This window comes from Giraffa tippelskirchi, chromosome 8, assembly GCF_054371585.1.
Source record: "Giraffa tippelskirchi isolate mGirTip1 chromosome 8, T2T-mGirTip1v1.2.pri, whole genome shotgun sequence".
Classification (NCBI taxonomy): domain Eukaryota; kingdom Metazoa; phylum Chordata; class Mammalia; order Artiodactyla; family Giraffidae; genus Giraffa; species Giraffa tippelskirchi.
In genome coordinates this window covers 153,655,336-153,670,687 of record NC_137282.1, presented here as the reverse complement: position 1 = coordinate 153,670,687, position 15,352 = coordinate 153,655,336, and the positions used below count along the sequence as shown (strand labels likewise).

The 15,352-nt window shown below is 45.5% G+C and overlaps 2 protein-coding genes across 20 annotated transcripts in view; one reads left to right on the top strand and one right to left on the bottom strand.

Moving 5' to 3' along the window:
• GMPR (guanosine monophosphate reductase) overlaps nt 1-5,474 on the top strand; it is a 55,790-nt gene extending 50,316 nt beyond the window's left edge. For 3 of the 7 annotated variants that reach the window (XM_081518169.1, XM_081518167.1, XM_081518168.1), the window contains one exon: nt 4,987-5,474. In XM_081518169.1, the coding sequence (XP_081374295.1) occupies nt 4,987-5,167 (181 nt within the window). In that variant the 3' untranslated portion in view covers nt 5,168-5,474. Of the gene's footprint in view, nt 1-471; nt 3,608-4,986 lie in introns of all 7 variants that reach the window. The other 4 variants (XR_014061687.1, XR_014061689.1, XR_014061686.1 and 1 more) reach the window with 2 other exon arrangements.
• Nucleotides 5,475-8,571: 3,097 nt separating this feature from the next.
• Nucleotides 8,572-15,352, bottom strand: part of ATXN1 (ataxin 1) — a 451,903-nt gene continuing 445,122 nt past the window's right edge. For 10 of the 13 annotated variants that reach the window (XM_081518164.1, XM_081518155.1, XM_081518162.1 and 7 more), the window contains one exon: nt 8,572-9,620. In XM_081518164.1, coding sequence (XP_081374290.1) covers nt 9,589-9,620 — 32 coding nt within the window. In that variant the 3' untranslated portion in view covers nt 8,572-9,588. Of the gene's footprint in view, nt 9,621-14,180; nt 14,571-15,352 lie in introns of those variants that run through there. The other 3 variants (XM_081518158.1, XM_081518157.1, XM_081518156.1) reach the window with 1 other exon arrangement.

Here is a 15,352-nt window from a genome sequence, read left to right as displayed (position 1 = left end):
TTACATTCCCTTGCTTCTTATAGGAATGGGATGGAAGTAGGTCTCAGAGTACAAGTTTGTTTATATTATGGTGGCTTCCCTTGTAGCTCAGCTGGTAAAGAGTCCACCTGCAATGCAGGAGACCCTGGTTCAATTCCTGGGTTGGGAAGATCCCCTGTAGAAGGGATAGGCTACCCACTCCAGGATTCTTGGGCTTCTCTGGTGGCTCAGCTGGTAAAGAATCCACCTGCAATGTGGGAGACCTGGGGGATGGAAGTAGGTCTCAAAGAATATGAGTCTCTATATTATGGCACCATGGGAAAGACCTGGGAAACATTTTAAAAATTAAGATATTTAATTAAATAACTGTATGGCTTACATTTTTTTAATTGAAGTATAGTTGATTTACAACATTGTTAGTTTCAGGTGTTTGGCAAAGTGATTCAGTTGTACATACGTATATATATTTTTTCAGATTCTTTTTCCTTATAGGTTACTGCAAAATATTGAGTAGAGTTCCCTGTGCTATACAGTAGGTTCTTCTTGGTTATCTACTGTAAATATAGCAGTGTGTACATGTCAATGCCAGACTCTGAGTCTGTCCCCCATCTTCCTTCCTGGTAACCGTAAGTTTATTCATAAGTTCATTTATATCCTTCTTTTTAGATTGTGCACAGAAGCCGTATCATATGATATTTGTCTTTCTCTGACTTCTTAGTAGGTCCATCCATGTTGCTGCAAATGGCATTGTTTCATTTTTAATGACTGAGTAATATTCCATTGTGTACATGTTATATGTACCACATATTCTTTATCCACTTATCTGTTGGTGGACATTTAGGATGCTTCCATGTCCTGTCTATTGTAAACAGAGCTGCAGTGAACACTGGGGTACGTGTATCCTTTAGAACCATGTTTTTCCCCAGATACATGCCCAGGAGTGGGGCTGGATCATATGGTAGCTCCGTCTTTAGTTTCCTAAGGAGTCTCCGTACTGTTTCCGTAGTGGGTGTACCAGTTTACATTCCCACCAACAGTGTAGGTGGGCTCTCTTTTCTCCACACCCGTCCTAGCATTTACTCTTGGTAGACTTTTTGATCATGGCCACTGTGACTGGTGTGAGGTGATCTCTAATATTGAGCCACATGAGCTATTTGTAAATTGTGGAGAGTAATCCCTTGCTAGTTGCCATCATTTGCAAATATTTTCTTCCATTCTGTGGGTTGTCTTTTCATTTTGATTATGGTTTCCTTTGCTGTGCAAAAACGTTTTTGAGTTTAATTAGGTCCCATTTATTTTTATTCCTGTTACTCGAGGAGATGGATCAAAAAAGATATTGTTGTGATTTATGTCAAAGAGTTTTTTACCTATGTTTTCCTCTGAGTTTCATGGTATCAGGTCTTACATTTAGATCTTTAATCCATTTTGAGTTTCCTTTTGTGTATGATGTTAAAGAATGTTTTGTTTTCTTACATTTTGCTGTCCAGTTTTCCCTGCCCCATTTATTGAAGAGGCTGTCTTTTCTCCATTGTATAGTCTTGCCTCCTTTGTCATAGATTAACTGACTATAGGTGTGTGGATTTATCTCTGGGCTTGCTGTCCTGTTCCATTTACCTACATTTGTTTTTGAGCCAGTACCATATTGTTTAGATAACTGTAGCTTTGTATATATAGTATAGTCTGAAGTCAGGGGGCCTGATTCTTCCAGCTTCATTTTTCTTTCTCAAGATCACTTTGGGGTCTTTTGTGTCTCCATACAAATTGTCAGAATTTTTTGTTGTTCTGTGAGAAATGCCGTTGCTAATTTGACAGAGAATTGCATTGAATGTGTAGATTGCATTGGGTAGTATAATCATTTTGACAATATTGATTCCTCCAATCCAAGAACGTGGTTTCTTTCCATCTATTTATGTCATCTTTGATTAGAAAACCCATCCTGGCCTCTTTCGAAACAGCCATAATTTTTATCCAACTCACATCGGCAGTGTTTGGGGTTGAGTTGGAAATGGAATCAGGGGTATGTGTGAGTAGTTATGATTCTTGTTCAGCCAGCCCTGGAGGGGACCCACTAGGCTTCCAGGGGGCTAGGCCAGAATATCCCAGCCTTGTCCTGAGAGATCCCCTGTGGAGCCTGGCGTGAGTCAGGTTGAAGGGTCTCCCACTGCATGTGAGATGGGGTGGGTGAGACCTCCTCACGGAGGTCAGACCTTTTGGGAAGAATGCCCTGTGTCACCTGCAGCAGCTCCCACAGGACTCGCCCCTGCCTGCAGGCTTGGACAGTTGACACAAGCAGCATTTGTAGGCATTTAATCATATCCGTCTGTGGAAGGGATACGTCTGCTTATCCATTCCACTTCTGTTTTAATTGTGTGTACGTGTGTTTGAAGAATGTTGTGGCAGAATTTGCTCACCACCTCGCCCTGCTCCTTAGAGTCTGCCATTGCTTCTCATCAGAGTTGGCAGTGATGACAGGCTGCACCATGTGGACAGGACAGGAGCTCCTGAATCCTTAGAAGGATGGGAATTCAGGCCCCCTGCCATGGGCCAATATCCTCCATTTCCTACCACTTATTCCACACCCAAAAGCTTACCATGAGGACATGGAATTTGGATACATTATGTAAGGTTTGAGCCAAGCTCAAGGTACACAACTCAGTCACTGAGATATTTCAGGTGAGCAGGCTGGTGGGAGGGGTGGGGTCCCCCACCAGAGCTCTGTTCGCGTACTAGTAGTCTAACTTCACGCCTCTTTCTCTGCAGTCTTTTTCTCTTTTGGGGGGAGTCTCAATAAGGAAAAGACGTTGTAGTTATGGGGACAGCAGGGTGGGAATGAGGAGCCAGGGCTACATTCATACCTTCATCCTGGAAGCTACAGACAGTTTAGGGCAAGAGGGACACTCCGTCCCACGCAGCCTCCAAAGGCCTCTTTCTCCTGTGTGATGACTGGTGGAGGCCATACAGTATCGGGAGAGAGAGAGGGAGTGGTTTACTGCCTCCCCTTCGACCTGAACCTCTGGCCAAGCGGCTTAATGCTTTACCAGTACCACTGCTCAAGGGCCCATGTTTGTGCTGGTCTGGGAGAGGAGCCACTGCAATTGTGTGACAGCCAGATGCTTTGCTGGCCTCATGGCACAGATGAATAATACCTTATTCCAAGGTATTATTTTTTTTTGTTGCAATAGTAAAATGGTATTTCCTTAATTTCTCTTTCTGATCTTTCATTGTTACTGTATAGGAATGCGAGAGATTTCTGTGCATTAATTTCATATTTTGCAGCTTTACCAAATTTATTAACACCAGCAGTTTTCTGGTGGCTTCTTTAGGATTTTCTATGTTGGTATCATGTCATCTGCAGTTTTACTTCTTTTCCAGTTTGGATTCTTTTTATTTCTTCTCTGATTGCAGAGGCTAGGACTTTGAAAACTGTTGAATAACAGTGGCGAGAGTGGACATCCCTGTCTTGTTCTGGTCAATGGTTTAAATTGCTAGATCTTACCTGAGGGTAGTCTTGCAGGTGTAGATTTCAATGCACAAGAGTTAATACCCTTTTGAAATTCTAGGTAATGACTTTTTGATCAAGAGATGCTGTTTTTTCATGTGAAGAGACCAGCTAAAGTTCCAGTATTTGGTAAATTGTTTGGGCTTCCCTCATAGCTCAGTTGGTAAAGAATCCACCTGCAATGCAGGAGACCCTGGTTCAATTCCTGGGTTGGGAAGATCCACTGGAGAAGGGATAGGCTACCCTCTCCAGTATTCTTGGGCTTTCCTGGTGCCTCAGCTGGTAAAGAATCAGCCCACAGTGCAGGAGACCTGGGTTTGATCCCTGGGTTGGGAAGATCCCCTAGAGAAGGAAAAGGCTGCCCACTCCAGTATTCTGGCCTGGAGAATTCCATGGACTGTATAGTCCATGGGGTTGCAAAGAGTTGGACACGACTGAGCGACTTTCACTAGAATTTCCAGGTTTCCTGACCCTTGGATGGGGGCTAGAGTTTTGTGTGGACTGGAGATTCCCTTCTTGTAATGCCCCTTCCAACGCAAGTCTAGGTGGTCTCTTTAAAACCTGCAGTAAGGGGGTGTGACGCGGAATCCGGCAGTGTTGCTTGGTGGCCTTAGGAAGAGTGGGACAGGGACTCAGCAGGACAGTTAGATGTGGTTTCACGTTTGTGCCATGAGCCAGACCTGAATTTCTAAATGTCACCCAGAAAATGTGAAGGATGCTCACCAAAGCCTTGGGTGCTGAGGAGGTCCTTAGTTCTGCTCTGGGTCACCTTGTAGAGGCTCCACACTGCGTCTAGGCATGGTGATCTGTGCAGACGCAGGGAGGTAAGCTGAGGGGTGCCCAACAAAGGCTGTGCAAGTGGAGTCGCTTACCTCACTCGTGGAGGTTTCCATGTCATCTCGCAGTGCCCACTTGTCCATTTTCTCTGTCCCTTCCTCTCTCCATCGTCTCCTGTGAAGATGCTGTCTGATGCCGATTGGAGGGCTGGCAGGGGTGCGGGGGAAGGGGACACTCTGGGCTTGTTCTGTTATCGGTTAAGGCAGGCCAGCAGGAGAGGCCATGGTGGGAGGTGGCCGAGAGGTCTGCTCTCCTACCCCATTGGTGTTCTGGACTCTGGGTCAGCTGGAGGCTCATGTATGGATTAACGGAGGATGGAAAGGCGGGGCTGGTTTCCAATGAAGGCGTGGCATACCTGTAGGAGGTGGTCGGGTGCTGGCTGGGTCTGCAACTCTTCCAGGAGTTGCTAACGGAGACTTTGTGTTCTTGGCACTCTGGGCAGTCAGCAGTGAGGCTGTGTGTCTTAGGTGGGAGGAGTGCGTTCACCCGAGATGCTGGCCTGACCCACGTGGCGTGTGCAGCAAGGCTGAGGTCCTCCTAGGGTGGGTCGTTTCAGTCGGTGCAGTCGCCTGAGTACCTTGGGGCGGGTTCAAGTGCCAAAGCTGGGGATCCTGGCTGGGTAATTCAGGGAAAAGAACCAGCCTGAAAGAAACACACCCTTTTTCTTCCAGAGCCCCTGAGGGCAAGACTGTGGAAGTGCCTTACAAAGGGGACGTCGAGAACACTATTCTGGATATTCTTGGGGGACTGAGGTCTACTTGCACCTACGTGGGGGCTGCCAAACTCAAAGAGCTCAGCAGGAGGGCCACGTTCATCCGAGTGACCCAGCAGCACAACGCCGTGTTCAGCTAACCCCGAGGACGAGGCCACCTCCGGCCAGCGGAGGCATCCACACATGCCTGCTTTTCCATCTCCCTTCTCGTGTTAGGGCAGAGGTTCCAGCTGGTCCTGGGGGGTGGGGGGCCACTCCCTCTTCTCCTCCCATCCCCTGGACGCTGCGGGCCTCCCCGAGGTCGAGGGGCCCAGAAGTCGGGCACTCAGCGGTTGGCGCTTACCTGCCCGGAATGTGTAACCTCATCGTTAAAACTAATATTCACACCTTTTTCTTTTTCTTTTTTTTTAAAGAAAATGGTTTCACTTTAATATAATGCTACGAAGACTTGCTTGTGTGCTGGAGTTTGCATTTACAGGACCAAGTTGTTGGGGGAGCTGCGGGTTTTCTGCTTCCTTCCCACGATTGGCTCTTGATGGTCAAGGTACCTGAGTGGGAAGGGCAGGGGGGGAGGGGGACGGGGCCACAGCCAGAGGAACCAGCCCCTGCCTCCGTCCAGCTCACAGATGCTGCAGAGGAATGAGAGCGATCAGCTGGACAGGTGAACTTGGTTTCCTTAGGTGTCCCCAGGGTGCGGGGACACACTTCCGCCACGTCTCTTACACATGCCTTTGGGGAACAGGTCCTCCGTCACTGTGCTCATGCTGCTTCTAGTCTTGTCCTGGGTTTTCATTTGGTTCATTTTCCTCCATCTCTCCCCTCTCCTCCTCAGTTCCAGGCTGTCCTCTCTCTTAAAGAGATAACATTATTTTGAAGAAGTTCCAGGGGCTCTTTCCATTGCAAGGTTATCCACTAAAAAGTTGGCAGGTAGAGTCCCACTGAAAAGCAGCCAAAGCCTTGACACTGGTTTAGAATCGGAGGTAGAAGTGTCCCCTCGTCACAGCGATGAATACTCTCTAGGAGGGACCGTGGGTGCTGCTGTCTAAGGGTCCATTCATTCATTGATGACATTTGTACTTTCTTGGAGAAAAGACTCGTGGCCTTGGGGGGAGTCCCACCCCAGTGCACTGTGACACTTGTCTAAACGGTGAACCCGCATGCATTAATGACGACCGCCCACTTCTTTTGAAGCATTACTTGAGTATTAGGACTGGGAAGTGTATGTAGCCCAGGATGTTTTACTTTATTTCCTTTTCAATGAGGCTAAAGCAGCAGATACAGGAGTTAATTTTTCTTTGAAGAGACAAGTGACGGCCCTGGAGGAGAGGGGAGCCACTCATTCCTGCTGCGTGAGAGCGAATTAACAGCCTGATGTTCCTGGTGACTGACACTGTATGAGGAATCCAGACCAACCACCACACTCCAGGGACTTACAGGCCTGAGCCTATAGTCTTTGTTGTTCATTCAGTTGCTCAGTTGTGTCCGACTCTTTGTGGGCTACAGCACGCCAGGCTTTCCTGTCTTTCACTATGTCCTGGAGTTGTTCAGATTCATGTCTGTTGAGTCAGTGATGCCATCCAACCATCTCATCCTCTGTTGCCCCCTTCTCCTGCCTTCAATCTTTCCCAGCATCAGGGTCTTCCCCAATGAGTCAGCTCTTTGCATAAGGTGGCCAAAGTATTGGAAAACTTCAGCTTCAGCATCAGTCCTTCTAGTGACTATTCAGGATGGTTTTCCTTTAGGATTGACCGGTTTGAGCTCCTTGCTGTCCAAGGGACTCTCTGGAGTCTTCTCCAGCATCATGATTCAAAGGCATCTTCAGCGCTCAGCCTTCTTCATGGTCCAGTCTCATAGTCTTAGATTAGAAGAATACATTTAAAAATCCAGCAACTTGAGCTCCGTGGTAATACTTTTTCCTCCAAAATCCACCCAGAATAATTCTTGTAGGAACACGAATGCCACACACTTGAGGTGAGGGGCTGAAGGATACTGAACATCTAGCAGGATGTGCATTGCTGCTGGAGGTACCCCACCTTTTCTGTCTGGTTGTCTGAAGTGTGAACCCCTGTTCCTATAAAAGATGTTACACTCGAGCCGTTGAGTTCATTAGTTTTAAGAGATCCTTCATGGCAAAAGAAGGGAAAGAAGTGGAGGAGAAGTCTTAAAGCTCTTAAAAAAGAACTGCTAGTAAGTAGGAAACTTCCAGAACAGCATCCTTCATACTCCTGTCTCAGCTTGGGGCTGTCCAGTCCTATCCGTGAGGACCTGTGCCTGCTTTATCCATCTTGTGCAAAGACTTTCCAGACTACCCACTTTGTTTCCACCAAGGGGAGTGAGGCAGGTTCTTCACTCACCTGGTTTTTAGGGAAGCGAAAACATGATCGCAGAAGCCAGAACCTCATCAGGAACATGTTGAAGCAGAGGTTTCACTTCTAAGGCTCCCTGACCCTCTGCAGGTTCATCTCTACCTCCAGTAGCAGTGGGCATGGGGGAGCCTGCCCTGGACGTTCTCACACCTGCTGATTGTACAGGGCTTCCTGTGCACTGTAGGCTCCTGGTGTTTTCAAGGTCGACCTCGTTGCCACCTGTGAAGCAAACTGGACTGGTTCCTCTCATCAACCGGACTGGTTCAGGTAAGACTCGCAGCTCTTGGAATCCAGACTTGTCAGGACCATTAGCACCTACTATTAACAGCAGCAGAGCAGGCGGCGGTTCAGACTGCTTCACCAGAGTGGCCCACGCCTGCCCAGACTCTTCTGGAGGACGAGGGCTTGGACAGCCTTGTCGTCTGGGTTTCAAGGCTCAGTGCATCACTGCTAATTTACACACCAACGTTCGTTCACACAAGCATTCTTAGTACAACAGGGCCTCGATGCCACAGGCCTAACAGCAGAGTCCTGGTGAGATATCCCCATACACTAAACCAAGATGACTAACAGGAAAGGAGATGCCCGTCCCTGCCTGGGATAAGCAACAACGCTGAATTGGACGCCAAGAGTTCTCTTCCAGCGCTGCAGAACCTGAGGGCTGGAAGGATTGGACAGCCACGCGTGCAGATGCAGGTAGAGGGCCTCACCTGACTGGGTCCTGGAGGAATTCCTTTCTGGGACAACTGCCAAGCCTCCTCCATCTGAGAGCGGGCACTGTGCAAACCTCTGAGTTTCTAACAGGCATGAACTCCAAGAAACACAAATGAACTTTCCACCTTCAGACCATTAACCAGTGTGCAGCAAAGCTTACAGAAACATGTCAATAATGCTACGAGAAACAAAAAAGAAAAACTTGTAAAAACAGCAGCGTGCAGAGGAGAAACAAATGGAACAGGCTGAAACATCAGACGTTGAAACCTGCCTCTTATCTGATTCTCATCTCAAGCACAATGGACCCTCTTCCCACTCCCCAAAATTAGTAAGAAAGGCAAAGCCTTATGTCACTCTTGCCACCACAAACCTACCCAGTGATCACAGCAGATCAAGAAGGAAGAAGAACCATCACTTCCTCAGCCTCCCTGGTTTCCGAGGACCTGACACAGGCACAGACAACGTTTGCAATTGGCACGGTTATTTTATTAGTACGAGTATACTGAAACAATAAACTTGTACTGGTTTACAGACAATTTATTTAAAACAATTTTGTTCAAATTTTGAATCAAACATTGTTTTATTATAATAATGAAATAATTTCTACCTAGAAAACCTGCAAGCACCATCAAAGAAAGGGACCATAAAATTCAATAAACAGACTCGAGTGTATCCTACAAATAGACACACCACGATTAGAAAATAGAATAGGAATTCTTCCATTTTTTTTTTTAATATTTGTTTTAAAAAAGCTAGTGCAAGTACAATATTTTACACTGGAATTACAGAGAGTATGCACGCATATGGAAAAAAGTTCTCCTGTCACAATAAAAGCTCTTAACTATGTATGCACTTAAATTTTTCTTTTCAGTAAGGTGCAAATCATCATCCCTTCCCTAGTTCTCCTCTGTACTGGCCATGTCAGTCTGATAGTGCCCTCAAAGTTCTGGTGTCTCTTTTTCCTTGGCCGGTGGGAGGCGTACGATTGGAAGGTTGGTAGGTCGTGAGCTGATATTAGAAAAACACATCGGTGTGACTCTCAGAGATGGCTCTGGGGCCAGGACCCCACTGGCTAGAAATCAGGACTCTTGTCTTAACCAAAGGCCACCAGAAAACACTGGCAGGGCTCTGCTGGAGCCTCTCAGCTGACACTAATTTGGGTGTACAGGGAGCAGTGAAGGCTGAGGAGGAAAAAAAAAAACCTCCCCTGAAAGGCCAAAAAGGGCAGTATTCACAGAACTGATGCACACAGGTATCAAGTTTAATGTTCATTGACAAAGAAATTCACCCCACTCCTGAGCTGGATTAACTTAAGAGTAGGCGGTTCGTGTTAGGGAACCAGAGGAAACCTACAGACCCAGCTTGGTAACCGTCAGACTTGCCATTTATTCCAGAGGACAGTTACTGTTACCTTGGCCAGATGACTGTAAACAGCGCTTCCAAAGGGGGCCTTCAGACTGGCCATGGAAAAGGAGACAGGCTCATCGGCCATCCCAGGCAGCAAACGGACAAACTAAAGGGAAAGAAAACTTGGGTGAAGTCTCCAATTATCTGCAGTGGAAGACTGGAGTCCTTTCAGATAAGAAAAGTGACGGAAATTCTTAAGAGACGGTTACTGGAGAGCTACTACCTATTGGCCAAAAGCACTTAATGTTAATACAGCTGAACCATTTGTATGCAAGTCATGAGGACATGAGAAACTGAAGCCACTGTTCCCTCCCGCCGTCGTACAGGTGAATGTCAGCTACCAGAAACATCGTGTGTAATGTAAGGAAGGGGCTCAGATTCTGAATTTTAAGAATTGGAGGAGGGATCTGCTCAACATCCCGCCCCTCCCCTGGCAGCTGTCCAGTTTCTACGGGCTGGCTTGATTTCTGGACAGAATATGACTTCTGAGAAGTTGCTCCATGTTAATTTTGGCCTCTTAATGGTAAAGAAAACAAAATAAAAATAAAACCAAAGTGAAACGAGGCATCTCAACTGAAATTCTTGTTTAACCCCTCCACCCCCCGCCATTGAAATGAGGTGTCGAGGGGAGAGAAGGCTGAACATTTGTGTGTGTGTGTGTGTCCTCGTGATGAGTCCCGTTTTCTTGGTAGCCAGGATCCCTTGTTACAAACACTTCTTGTTCAGAATTATATTCTTTGGGTTTACTGGAACAGGAAGTGCTGAAAATGTCAAACATCATCTCTGGAGAAAAAGGAGTTGCAATGGCTTAAGAGTTTAAACTAAGAAGGGCGCTCGGAGAAGTACTTTCGGCATAGGAATGAACAGTATTCTCTAATTGCAAAATACAGAATTACTCTCCCTCAGAAGAGGGTTCTATGTAACAAAAACCTAGAGGAAGCATAGGTATAGTTGAAGAGCCTTTTAAGTAGTAATTCTTTCAGGCCATAACCATACATATCTGATCATTTAGACATGACATATTTCTATATACAAAAAAACATGTAACTTTCAACCTTTATGCTTTTTTTTTTTTTTACAAACAAGGTATGAAACTCATTGTTTCAACAGATCCATATCTTTCAAACACTGAATCATTTTGACATTCATTTTTCTTTTGTGCAATTTTTTAAAACATTACCTGTACTCCTCAAAGTGAGTGCTTCAAAGTTGTTTTTTTTTTCTTCAGCTTCTCAAATTAGGTGTACATTAAAAAAAAAAATTCCCACAAGGTATAGTGCTACAAGAAAAGATCCTATCAGTAAGGTAACTTATTTGAAGCGAGGTCATCTATGTAAAAGAAATCTTAGCTCCGGAGTAGAGGTGTGCAAAGTTTGGAGTTTCCCTATCAACAGAAACACAACACTGTCCATGGAGGAAAAAAAGAGGAAACCAACCTAACACAATGGCATAGGCATGTGCTTTATAGAAAAGTACGTTCTCTGTATAGTTATTACTGGATGTGTTCTTAAATTTTCTATTTCAGAAATCCTGGGTTGAAAACAAAGGTGGAAGCAAAGACTTCCGCTTCACTTGAAAAGCCACACAGTGTAATTCCCTTTGCTTTCACATCACCCTGAAGAAGCAGGATTGGGTCATGGAGACTGCTGGCCCTTTTTTCACCTGGGATTATCATGGGTGACTAGGAGATAGGACGTGCAAAGGGTATTAGGAGGAAACGGACCACGGTTTGTCGAGCTGCTTACAGTTCATCAAACAGTAACCATGACAACCAACACAGCTCAAAAAGTCCGGCCTTCTGTCCCCAGAGCTCTGCTTCTTCACCCAGATCTGAAATAGCATGGCATTTAGTGTCTTTAAAAGCATTTGAGAATTTTTTTTCTATGAAAGAAACAGGTTTCCTTAGTAGTCACAGATGTTAAAGGGTATTGTCAATTGTTTCCTTAAAAAAAATTCCAAAGCTATACAACAAAAATAAATTTTGGCAACGTATTTCAGTAAAGATCAAACTATGTGCAAAGAGTGGACTTTATGATTTCTAGGAGCTACTGTTCATCTTGAACATGCAGCATTATATTGCGATCTATGCGGTATCTAAGAAATCCACAAGATGCAGGAAATCCAAACATTCCTTGAACAACCCTACTCCCAGAACAGTCAAAGTGCTGCTTCTGGACACGTCAGTGTACCACACACACGCCAGCCCCGTCCCTGAGTTAGAGGTGTGAAAGGTTCTGCAGAGTTCCTTGGGGGGGAGGAGGAGGGGTGCTGCCATTTCCCGGTGGGCGAGAAAACCCACTGCACTCACCTAACAGGACACACATAGGGTCATGATTCAGGGTGAGAAATGGGATTGAGGACAGCAACGGGGAAAAAAAAATTCCTCCCAAAACAAACGGGGGTGAGTTGGAAAAGACACAAAATTGACCGACATAGAAAATCATCCTGAACGTCCAAATGAAAAAGCAATTTTGGATTTCCACTTGAAAAGATTTGAGGTAAGTGGTATCCATCTCTCTAGCCGCCCTGCCCTGCCCCCAATGTGGCCCAAACTGAAATAATTCTTAAGTTGAAACATCCTAAGGAACAGTCATTTTATATATTTAGAAATCCCTAGAAAGAGAGGTCCTTGTTTGTTGGTGAATTTTTTTTTTTCTTTTCGCCCTGACTAATTTCTTGGTGATTGTGTTCCACTGTAAATGCAAAAGGCCTGCTATTACTAGTTTAAAAATGGAAAACGGGTAAGAAGAACGAAAGATGGGTTAGGGAAATATTGCAAAGTGGACAGTACAGAGGCACATGGCTGACCCTCGCAAGCTGCGTGGCACCGGGGGGTTTCTGCGCCCAGCACTGTTAGGTGGGCTACGCGGGCGCAGTGACTGGGCTGCTCTGCGGACCTCGGGGCTCACCCATGTCTGCCAACGAGAGGAGGGCCCCTGTCCTCTGGATGGCCTTCCTATTTGGAGGAGAGAGCTGCCACAGAGGAGCGGTGGCCCTTGTCCGCAGGAGGCCCGGCCCCTCCGCAGCCACTGGCGCCGGAGGCTCGGAAGGCGCGCACGCGGTGGACCACGCTTCCTGCCCACGCTCGGAGGAGGCACGGCTCCAAGTCTCCAGGACACAGACCTGAGCGAGGGGGAGGGGGGGCGCCCACCTACTCGAGGAAAGGACCGTGTAACAGGGGCTGATCCTGGCTCGATTGCTCCAGAGTGCGCCTTAGAAATGAGTCTGCCTCCTTCCCGTCTGCACGCCTCTATTCCTCGGGGTGAGGAGGGGAAGAGTGCGTTCTTCTCCTCCATCTCCTTTGCTCTTTCCTGCAACAGGGCGACGGAAACGCGGGGCTCCCCAAAAGCTCCCCGCCCTGGGGCCTCAGCTTCCCCGAGCAGGGCGATCGCCCAGCAGGAGGTTCTCCCCTTCCTGGCTCCTTCCTTCCAGCCCTTCTCTGGCCGGCACAGGAACAGGATGGAGAGAATAAGGAAAAAGCCAAGAGGGCCTACCTACACTTTCTCTAGAGCAGACTGATCAGACTCTATTGGCACGGAAAGTATTGCACACGCTAAAGAAGCAAGAAGGTGAAATGGGACAATGTTTAGAAAGAACCGATTCTTTGATAATTCCTATACCTGAAACAGAAGCACGAAAAACAATGATGGTGTTCCTATTGCTCCAAACCACGCATGTTTTCCCGTTTTAGTGTTGGAGGTGTGGATCCGGTTAGTTCAATACTCAAAAGAAGTCAAAAGGTGGTGGGTGTTTCTCTGAGTCCGCGTGAATTGCTGTCGTTAGTGGTACTGATGAGGACAAAGTCTGTGTGGCAGCCCCATATTCCTCTTACCGTCAAAACAAAAAAAGACAAAACCTAATAATTGCAAGTGCCCTGAGCAGAATATATGGAAGATTAAGCAAGTTCTCCGAACAGAGACGTTTAAAAAAATACAGCACTAAGTAAGCAATATGACTGCAAGAATGGACTCACCCAGCTCTCTGCTAGCATGCTGAGAGGGTAATGAAAACGGAAGAAAGTCAAGGACTGGATCTAGCAGTTCAAAACCTATTCCAATGTTTTTGGCGCACCCCAGACATGGTTTCTAAAAATCATCAGTTCTGCTGAGAGCTAAATGTGAAGGAATACTGGAAAGCCAGAATGTGGGCTGACGAGAATTTTTTTAAAAATCTGTGAAGTGGAAAAAGTACTATTTTCAATGGTAAAAGAAAAATCAGGTATTTGTTCAGGTTCGTTGCAGCCATTCCAAGTAAGAATATTTAAAAATTTCTCTCTCCTTATAAAACTTTTAAGCACTTGAAAACGCACACTCAAAACCCACAAACAATATTTCAGATCTCTGGGGATAAAAGGTCTCAACTGTGAAAGACCCTTTCTGGGTTTGTACCAAACATTAAATCTTGATTTCAGATGGAAAAAGAAAGTCATTTTGAAAATAACATTAATAACAACAACAATAATTGTTTTCCTAAAAAAAAAAAAAAAAAAACAAACTTGCTCATATATGTAAATGTCTTCATGGAAAACTCTCTCAATGAATCTGAAGAAAATTCTCAGAGTTGTCCTGCTAAGACCTGGTTTTATGTGACAGATACGGTAAGAAGACCAAAAATGAATCTTGAAAGGAACATAACCTTATAAAAGGCCTAGACTTTAGGCAGGTTAGAAAGTAATTTTGCTACATTTATTTATGCTCGTTCAGTCCCCCAAGCCTTTCCCACAATGTTACTGGATAAAAACTGCAGGAATATCACACAAATTTATAAACTCAAGATGTGCAAATCGCAAGGTTCTTTAAAAGTTCATCTTAAAAAGAAAAACACTGGACAAAAGTGAGTATTCTTTTTTTCTTTTTCCCGTCCCTTCCCTCTCAGTTCCTCTGCCAGCTCTGCATATGCTTTTAAAATCCTTTCTGAGACATCAAAGTGAAGAGTGCCTCCTGCCAGGCTGTACTTGGTGGTCATTCATTGTCACATACAAGTTCATAATTCACATTCATCCCTTGAAACCACTTTGAAACTTTCAGCATCTTGCTCCGTGAGAAACTCTGCAGAGCTGAAATGTAGTTACAGTGTTAAAAAAAAAAAAAAAAAAAAAGAAAGCAACTTAGTTTTTTTTTTTTTTTTTCTGTTTTTCTTCCCAAAGAGTTTAAAGTGAGATACAGTACTTGTTGAATGAGAGACCAAGATGCTTGGTAATAAAGTGTGAACGGCATTTTAAGTACTTAGAGATAGTAATATATACGCTTATCTTCAAAATCTTAATTCCTCACATCACACTGGAATCTGAAAAATGTGGCACCCGAGTTGTCCATTGTCATGAACTATAAACAGTACTAGAGTTAAAAGACAAAAGATTTGCAAACCCAAAGCAAAGAGCTTCTGCAGCTCTTTTGAAGGGCAGTTTGTGTCTTATCTCTTGGGAGCGGAAGTCAATGCAATTAACCTGATTGGTTTTCCTAACACTGCACAGAGACCGGAGGGGGTGTTCACTCTCCCCCACCCCTGCTGCCCAGCGCCCCCCTCCCCCCAACCAGTGCGGAGCGATGCCAGCAGGGGCCGCCTGCCCATCATGACGCCCTGGAGACATCACTGCTGCACTAGTGAAGCAGAAACGAAATCCCATGGGTGGCAGTTGCTCTTTAAAAAAATATCAGTGCAGTCAGGCCCCATAGGGGGAAATATATATATATATATATATTTATCTCTATGATTAAAAGTTGCTTTTATTGTAAAATAAGTTGGGGTGGGGGGAAATGTTCTTTTACACGGTTAGCTTTCCATCTGCTGTCTGGTACCTCTCTCGGAGGCCCCGATGCTGACTCTGCATAGGGGAAC